The sequence below is a fragment of the Cervus elaphus genome, chromosome 20, assembly GCF_910594005.1.
Source record: "Cervus elaphus chromosome 20, mCerEla1.1, whole genome shotgun sequence".
In the NCBI taxonomy this organism is placed as follows: domain Eukaryota; kingdom Metazoa; phylum Chordata; class Mammalia; order Artiodactyla; family Cervidae; genus Cervus; species Cervus elaphus.
Genome location: NC_057834.1, coordinates 39,713,909 through 39,722,636, shown reverse-complemented (window position 1 = coordinate 39,722,636; position 8,728 = coordinate 39,713,909). Strand labels below are relative to the sequence as shown.

Below are 8,728 nucleotides of genomic sequence, written 5' to 3'. Positions count from 1 at the left end.
GCCTGGAGTAGAGAGTTCAGATACCCGAGCGAAGGAGCCCTCTTCTGTCTAGCCACTTGCCCATCCATGTGTACCAGCAGAAAAGCTCCTTGGCTATGCGTTTGTTTTCCTGCTGTCCCGGGAGCTTGAGTGGCAGGCTGAAGAGACAGGAGTGAAGTTCCGGCTGACTGCAGACAGCTCCTCCTGTTCAGCCGGCAAATTTGTCTTTTACAGAATCCAGGTTTTCCCATCCCTCAAAGCTGCTGCTCCTTCCTTTGAAAGCTTTAACTGCAGGAGGCCTCTTTTCCTTCCCCTCTCTCCTTCCCCTGTTCCCTCTGCCCCAATTAAAACCAGGATGGAAACCATTCTCTGGCTGGCCCCAATTATTGTCCTTTTGCCCAAAGGGAGGGGCCTCTGCCGCCGTGGCCCCTCCAGAAATCTGGCTGTCTGGGCCTCCACCTCTCCCCTGCTTCGCTCTCGGCCCCCACCCATCTCCTGGGGCTGCTGCTACTGGAGGCTGGAGGGAGGGCATGGTCTGCCCGACATGCCATGCCGCAACTTGCAGCACCATGTGGGCCGGAGGCCGAGTTCTTCAGTCTCCTGGGAGAGAGTGCCACCCTCCCGCATCCGATGAAACAGAGGGAAAAGGGAAAGATGGACTCGGCTCTTAGTGCCATGGCTTTCTGACCGGGGATCCAAAGTCCAGCCAGATGTCTAGACTGTCCTAGAGGAAACCTTGAAACAGACCCGACCCTGGGATTTAGGGAAGGTTTGAGCACCGCCCAGGAGCTGGTAGGGTGCGAGCCGCGAGAGGCCCGGGAGGGAGCGCGCCTGGGGCGGAGCGTCGCTCTGGGAAGGGCCGGGCTGCGGGGCCGCCCCCCACTAGCACTCCTCCCGGGCCTCGGCTCTTCGCCCGTGGGGAGGGGGGCCGGGTGGGAAGGGGCGTGTGCCAGCGCGCGCGCTCCCGGGAAGGAGAGGTCTGAGCGCTAGACCAGCGGCCCCAGTTTGTCGGGAGTATCGGGCCTGTCTGCGAGCTGCTGGGGCCAGACCGGGCCGAGAGGAGGAAGCGGGCACCATGGCCTCTCTCCTGTTGCTACCCTTGTTGCTGCTGCTGCCGCTGCTGCTGCTACCGCTGCGCCTATGGTCTCAGTTGCGCTGGTTCGCGGCAGACTTGGCCTTCACGATGCGCGCCCTACGCTGCAAACGGGCCCTTCGAGCGCGCGCTCTGGCCGCGGCTGCCGCCGACCCAGAAGGTCCTGAGGGGGGCTGCAGCCTGGCTTGGCGCCTCGCGCAGCTGGCCCGGCAGCGCCCGGCGCACACCTTTCTCATTCACGGCGCGCAGCGCTTTAGCTACGCGGAGGCCGAGCGCCAGAGCAACCGGGCTGCGCGCGCCTTTTTGCGCGCGCGAGGCTGGGACGGGGGACCCGGCGGCGGAGGCACGGGGGGCGCCGGGGAAGGCGAGCTGGCGGCGCACCGCGCGAGAGACCAGGCGGCCGGAAGCGGCGCGGCGCGGGCCGTGCGGGAAGGGGATGGCGCGGCCCCTCTGGCACCTGGGGCCACCGTGGCGCTGCTGCTCCCCGCCTGCCCAGAGTTCCTGTGGCTCTGGTTCGGCCTGGCCAAGGCCGGCCTGCGCACGGCCTTTGTGCCCACCGCTCTGCGCCGGGGTCCCCTCCAGCACTGCCTCCGCAGCTGCGGCGCCCGCGCGCTGGTGCTGGCGCCAGGTAAGGCCGGAGCGCCCGACAGACGGGGGCGGGGCCAGCCGCCGAAAGGGGCGTGCCGAGCGCCGAGCAGGAGTGGGCTGGGGAGGAGGCCGCATCTCTCCAAGGGGTTCGGAAGCGGCGCGGAAAAGAGTTCTTCGGGCTTGTGACGGGAGGCAGCTGGCTCTCTCTGTGGTTTCCCAGGGATTCCCCAAGACTTGGGCTCCAGGTCCCAGGCCCAGGATGGGACGTCGGTTCTGTCCTCTTCAGCCTTACTCGGGAGCTGTGCGAGTCGGGGGTGGGGAGTCTTTCGGGTCGGGTAGAACTGCGGGGCTGTGCTTTCCCACCCCATCCAGAATTCCTGGAGTCCCTGGAGCCTGATCTGCCGGCCCTGAGAGCCATGGGGCTTCACCTGTGGGCTGTGGGCTCTGACAGCCGTCCTGCTGGAATCAGCGATTTTCTGGCTGAGGCCTCAGCGGAAGTGGATGGGCCAGTGCCCGGGTACCTGTCTGCCCCCCAGAACATGACGGACACGTGCCTGTATATCTTCACCTCCGGCACCACGGGTGAGGATATTTACCTCCCAGAATCTCAAGCCAAGGAAGGCAGGGGCCTGGGAACATGATCTATGACCTCCTCAGTTCCTAGGCCACTCCTTCAAAGCCCCCAGAGAGAAGGGCGATCCCAGGGGCCAGGATCCCCTACTTCACCAATCCTCCCACCCCTCTTCATTTCTCCACTTCCCTGAACGTCCCTCATTTCTGGGACATCCCGGCCCGCCTTCTCAGTCTCAGCCTTGCCTCTGCCTCTTGCTGTGGGAAACCCAGCAGGGGCAAAGAGGGGTTCAGACCCTTCCCTGACCTCCGCCACCCCCACCCCCAGGCCTTCCCAAGGCTGCTCGGATCAGTCACCTGAAGGTCCTGCAATGCCAGGGATTCTACCAGCTGTGCGGTGCCCACCAGGAGGATGTGATCTACCTCGCCCTCCCACTGTACCACATGTCTGGCTCCCTGTTGGGCATCGTGGGATGCTTGGGCATTGGTCAGTCTCTCCCACCCCAACCCCTCCTTCAGCCCTCTGGCAAGTGTTTATGCCAGCAAACCTCTAAGTACCTACTGTGGTGTGCTCACCTGGGGATGCTTCCTGAGCCCTTCACGGTAGAGAATGGAGAGGAAGGAGGCTGGGTCTCCTCTCCAGGAGTTCCTGGTTCAATGGAGAAGCATCACCTGCTCAGACCTACAGGCTGAGCAACCAGCGGGGGCATGCGGTTCGCAGAGCTCCAGGCTCCAAAGGCCAGGGGACGGGAGGGCTGTGAATGTCAGCCCAGGAAGGGGCAAATGGAGAAGAGGGTTGGGACCTGGGGGCAGGATTCAGAGAATGGACTGCGTGAGGATGGAAGTGGGGACAAGGCGGTGACCTCCCTAAATTACAGGTGGGAAAGGATGAGGGCCAGCTTGGCCTGTGGCAAGGATGAATGTCACAGCCTGGTCTTTCAGGGAATTACACTATAGTGAAGGCTAATGTCTGGGGAGAAGGGAGTCAGGGCCCCACGCCCCTCTCCAGCTATCAACCTCACCTCCTTCCTTCCTCCTCTCCCTCCCTGGTTCTGGCAGGGGCCACGGTGGTGCTGAAGTCCAAGTTCTCAGCTGGTCAGTTCTGGGAGGACTGTCAGCAGCACGGGGTGACGGTGTTCCAGTACATCGGGGAGCTGTGCCGGTACCTTGTCAACCAGCCCCCGGTGCGTGGGGCAGATCCTGGCAGAGCCACGGCGGCAGGGACACGGCCAGATGGCAGGGGGCACTGAGACCATTGTCTGGGAGTCAGAGAGAGGAAGCAAGAAGAAATGGAAGGGGGGAGACGGAGCCTGGGTGGTCGGACGTGGATGTTTAGTGGAGGGCATCAAGGAGAATGGGGAGCAGGGCCCCACTCCGGGGAGCTGGCTGGCAGCTGGAGGCTGAAGCTCCCACCCCTCTGCCCACTCGTCTCAGAACAAGGCAGAACGTGGACACCAGGTCCGGCTGGTGGTGGGAAGCGGGCTGCGGCCAGACACCTGGGAGCGCTTTGTGCGGCGCTTCGGGCCCCTGCAGGTGCTGGAGACGTACGGGCTGACCGAGGGCAATGTGGCCACGTTCAACTACACCGGACAGCAGGGCGCTGTGGGGCGCGCCTCCTGGCTCTACAGGGTGAGTCTCAGGAGGAACCCAGGAAATCTGTGGGACGGTGGCCGGGGAGACAGCGGGGAGGGGGCTCATGCACCGGAAATGACCCAGTCCCTGGGTCTCCCTTCCCCCAGCATGTCTTCCCCTTCTCTTTGATTCGCTATGATGTCACCACAGGGGAGCCAATTCGGGACACCCAGGGGCACTGTGTGGCCACGTCTCCAGGTTTGTGTCCAGGTGGGGTGGGTGGGGGTGGTGCACTTGGAGAGTGGGGTGGGGGGCGGCCACCCCTGACCCCGGTGGCTCTGGCAGGCGAGCCAGGCCTGCTAGTGGCCCCTGTGAGCCAGCAGTCGCCATTCCTGGGCTACGCTGGGGGGCCGGAGCTGGCCCGGGGAAAGCTGCTGAAGGACGTCTTCCGGCCTGGGGATGTTTTCTTCAACACCGGGGACCTGTTAGTCTGCGACAACCAGGGCTTTCTTCGCTTCCATGATCGTACTGGAGACACCTTCAGGTACCTGCCCCTCACTTTCTGATTCTTCTACTGGGCATCTGAATCTCTGGGACCCAAACCCTCTAAACCTCTAACGTGCACCAACCCAGCTTCTCACCTAACCTCTCCTCTCCAGCCTCCAACTTCTTCCCCGAGACCACCTGGCACCTCGCCCTCATCCCGGCCTCTGTCTCTCCCACCAAGCCCTGCCCCCTGACTCCCAGTTTCCCGTCTCTGGCAGGTGGAAGGGGGAGAATGTGGCCACCACCGAGGTGGCCGAGGCCTTGGAGGCCCTGGACTTTCTTCAGGAGGTGAACGTCTACGGAGTCACTGTGCCAGGTGCCCAGGCGGCGGGGAGGGCGCCAGGCCCACCACTCGGCGGTGGTGTCCCCTCGGGTGCAGGGAGCAGAGGGCCTCGTGGAGGTCAGCGCCCACGGCTGACCCTGCCCCCCGCGCCCACCAGGGCATGAAGGCCGGGCTGGGATGGCAGCCCTGGCTCTCCGTCCCCCCCACTCTCTGGACCTTGTGCAGCTCTATGCCCATGTTTCTGAGAATTTGCCACCTTATGCCCGACCTCGATTCCTAAGGCTCCAGGTAAGCACCCACCCCTGCTCTGACCCTTTACCTCACCCTATATATCTGCAGCAGTCATTGGCTCCCAGACCCCACCAGAGGACCCCCACGTAACATACTCTGTGAAGAGAAAAAAAAAAACAGTTCCTTCCCAGACACATGCTCTTCACCCCCTTCATTCTTCAGGCCTGGCCCCTTCTCTTCCCCGTCACCCGCTCCTCTAAACCTGGACCTCATCTCCTCTTTCCCCAGACCTGCCCCTTCGCAAAACTCAGGCAGTTCCCCTGAACCACTGGGGCAGAATACCCCTTCCTTCAGCCTCCTCTGACCTCCCCCTCCCCAGGAGTCCCTGGCCACCACAGAGACCTTCAAGCAGCAGAAGGTTCGGATGGCAAAAGAGGGCTTTGACCCAGGCGCGCTGTCCGACCCACTCTACGTTCTGGACCAGGCCGGGGGCGCCTACCTGCCGCTCACCCCGGCCCGATACAGAGCCCTCCTGGCCGGAGACCTTCGCATCTGAGAGCCCCCGCGCCAGCGCGCCTGACGGGGCCTCTGTGGGCTGGGGAGCTGCTCTTAGGGATCTTTTCTGCACCAGGTTTGCGATCTTTATTTTGTAATAAACGTGACCAGAGCTCCTCTGGCTCTGCCTTTCTGCTCCACAGTGTCCGCTTTCCTGTCTGTCTGTGGAACTGCTTTTCTCGCTGACATTTTCTTCCGGTCGGAGCCACAGGCGCTCCTGCCCCGACTCTGGGCCTGAGCTCACTGTCTGGACCTCAGTATTTTTCCTCTCGGATGACCCCGTGTGATCCTTGTCCCTGGAAAACCCCTGATGACTGATGTCTGTGCTGTGGGTGTTCTGTCCCAGTTTCACTCCCTGAGCGTGGGGCCCCCACTGCTTCCTCTGGGGAGCTAGAGGTCCCAAGGGGCTCGCTCAAATGGCCTAAGTGGACAGAGGTTTGGAAACACTGCCCCCTGCGGGCAGCCAAACATCTCCACAAGCTCACCTGTGTTTGGGACCTGGGGAAGGGTCTTAAATGGGCAAAACAGAGGCTTCATTTTGAGGGAAAGGACCCTCTAGACACCTCTCACCCCTAAAAACTGGCTTTGTTATTCATTCCATGAGGGGGAGGGGTGCAGCCAGCCAGTACAACTCAGATGTTCCAAATTTTACCCACATTTAGTCCTGTATTCCCAAAAGTAGCAGTGCAGTTTCTGGGGACAGTCTGCCTGAAAGCCCTCCTTGGAGCAGGGCTCCAAACACATGTATGCTTGTGGTGGCTGAGGGATGGGGAAATCACAAGGAAAAGGGCCTCTCCTTAGCTCCTGAATGAGGTGTCAAAAAGGTTAATCATCAGGGAGTTCCCTGGTGGTTAGGATTCACGCTTTCACTACTGTGGCCTGGGTTCAGTCCCTAGTTGGGGAACTGATATCTCGCAAGCTGCATTGCATCACCAAATTTGTTTTTTAAATCTTTTTAAATAAATAAAACTGATTCAGAATAGCTTTAAAAAAGTTAATCACCTTAAAAGCTTGAAATGATGAAACTGCTGCTTGTCTTAGAACTAAACTCCCCTCCTGTTTTAAGCTGTGGGTCCACAAAAAAATTCTACTTTCTTTTGGATTATCTTTCCCCCTCCAAACCCTCTTCCCAACGTGAGAGGTCAAGGGACACACCCCATCACCTATCTTGGTGGCCTACCCTCCTATTCCAAAACATACACCTTGTCTCACCCTCCACCAACAAACCCAGTTCAGATCATCAACAGACTAGACAGACCAGAGGTGCACCCAGTCCTTGTCTTATTTGGTCGAAACCTGTACTGCACAGTAAGGTGGCCACCAGCCAGTGTTTAGTGAGTGCTTGACATGCGGCTGGTCTGCAACGGGATGTGTGAACTACACACCAGGCTGCAAAGACTTAGGACCCAAAATAAAGGAGAAAAAAAATTTCATTAATAACTGTTCTATATTGCTACATGACAAAATATTGGGTTAAAATAAATGTATTCCACTTGTTTATTTTTACTTTCATAAAGGGGGTTTCCCTTTTGTAAAGGTGGCTTAGCGGTAAAGAATCTGCCTACCAATGCAGGAGACATAGGTTTGATCCTTGGTATGGGAAGATCCCCTGGAGAATACCCACTCCAGTATTCTTGCCTGGAGTATCCTATGGACAGAGGAGCCTGGCAGGTACAGTCCATGGGATCTCGAAGGGTCAGGCACAACTTAGCAAATAAACAACAACAAAAAGAAGGCTACTAAAAAATGTAGAATTACAGACCAGCCACATTATATCTCCACCAAATAGAGCTGATCTAAATCCTGTCCCCACACCTCCCACTTCAGACCCACAAATACTGAATGTAACACATCAGCTGTCCCTGTATGATGCCTGCTTTTGAGCTGCTGCACTTTGGAGAGGACAACCAGAGGAGGGGCTTCTGTTCCAATGGGCTGAGCCAGGTGGCTGAGGCTGGCATGCTGTCCTCCAGAAGGAATCGCAGCTCTTTGAACCAGCTTTGTTGCAGAGGCTATATAACCTCTAAAATTTGTGATAACCTCTAAAATTTGAGACGCTGGAAGGAGGCACACTCTGGATCCAAAAGAACTAAGTTTTCCATTTACCACAATCAAATATAAAATAAACTTCAAAAGAATTAAGTTTTCCTACCAAAAAAGTCCAAGGGAATAAAATAAAATGGAATAATGAGAAATTTGCTGAGATAGGTTGGTCCTCAAGAGGTAAGTTCCGTTTCTCAGGGCCCTTGTCCCTGAGATGCTGGGAGCTGGAAAGGGAGGGTAGTGGAATCAGAGAACTGTCTAACCTCCAGTTCAGTTAGAGCAGTGTTCCCAACTCTGTGTCTGTGAATTCCCCCGGCTGCTTAGGCCACGAGTCCTCGACAAATTCAGGAACCAGTAAAAGGGGCACTGGCGGTGGCAAACCACGCTCTTTTACAGCCAGAGGCTAAGAATGGTTTTTTTACTTTTAGATGGTTGAAGAAAGCAAAAGAAGAATATTTCACGACATGTATGGGATTCAGACTTCAGAGTCCACGCGTAGTTTTAATGAAACAGGCCACGTGCATTCCTTTAACATACTATCTATAGCTGCTTCTTTGCTACAAAAACAGAGTCGTTGTGACAGAGACCATATGACCTGAAAAGCATAAAATATTTACTATGTGGCCCTTGGCAGAAAGACTGCCCTGTTCCAGGGCCTCGTCCCTACCCCGCCGCTGGGCAGCAGTTTTCCCGCGCGCAAGGACAGGGAGTGTCAGGGGGATGGCCCGGCGACGCTTGGCGACTGCTCCCAGCAGGGCTTGGCAAAAAGCACCCGGGATGCGGCGCCGCCTGAGTCGATTATGTGGGGAAAAGCAGTAACACGCCAGGTCCTGCTCATTGCCGAGCGCCCACGCGCCAGCAAAATCCCAGGAGCAGCCACGCACACCCGCGGAAACCGAACCTGGGGCGCCAGCGCTGATTGGCGCCGGCCACTCGCCGCCGCCCACATCCTTGCGCGAGGGAGGCGGGGCAAGCTAGGGAGTGGGAGGAGCCATCCCACATGGGCGGGGCGAGCCCCTCCCCTCCTTTCGAAGGAGAAGGGCGCCTGCGCACTGCTGCCCCGTCCGTGGGGGAGGGGGAGGGGTGGGGAGGGGGAGGGGAGGGGGAGGGGTGGGGAGTAGGCTGTGAATGTGCGTGTGTTCAGTCGTGTCCTTGTCACCCCACGGACTGTAGCCCGCCAGGCTTCTATGTCCGTGGAATTCTCCAAGCAAGAATACCGGAATGAGTTACCGTTTCCTCCTCCAGGGGATCTTCCCGACCCAGAGATC

At 58.6% G+C, this 8,728-nt stretch overlaps 1 protein-coding gene across 1 annotated transcript; it reads left to right on the top strand.

Annotated features, from left to right (window-relative positions):
- Positions 1-830: 830 nt before the first annotated feature.
- SLC27A3 (solute carrier family 27 member 3) lies at positions 831-5,555 on the top strand. The gene is made up of 10 exons (XM_043876558.1): positions 831-1,700; positions 2,033-2,242; positions 2,559-2,717; positions 3,290-3,414; positions 3,665-3,859; positions 3,970-4,060; positions 4,148-4,346; positions 4,567-4,664; positions 4,789-4,919; positions 5,242-5,555. The coding sequence occupies exons 1-10, from the start codon at positions 1,055-1,057 to the stop codon at positions 5,416-5,418; spliced, it is 2,031 nt and encodes a 676-aa protein (XP_043732493.1). The 5' UTR covers positions 831-1,054; the 3' UTR covers positions 5,419-5,555.
- The last annotated feature ends 3,173 nt before the right edge of the window (positions 5,556-8,728 follow it).

Coding starts and splice junctions, on each gene's coding strand:
- SLC27A3 (XM_043876558.1), top strand. CDS start 1,055: ATGGCCTCTCTCCTGTTGCTACCCTTGTTGCTGCTGCTGCCGCTGCTG. Junction 1,701..2,032: donor CGCGCTGGTGCTGGCGCCAG/GTAAGGCCGGAG, acceptor CACCCCATCCAG/AATTCCTGGAGTCCCTGGAG. Junction 3,415..3,664: donor ACCTTGTCAACCAGCCCCCG/GTGCGTGGGGCA, acceptor CACTCGTCTCAG/AACAAGGCAGAACGTGGACA.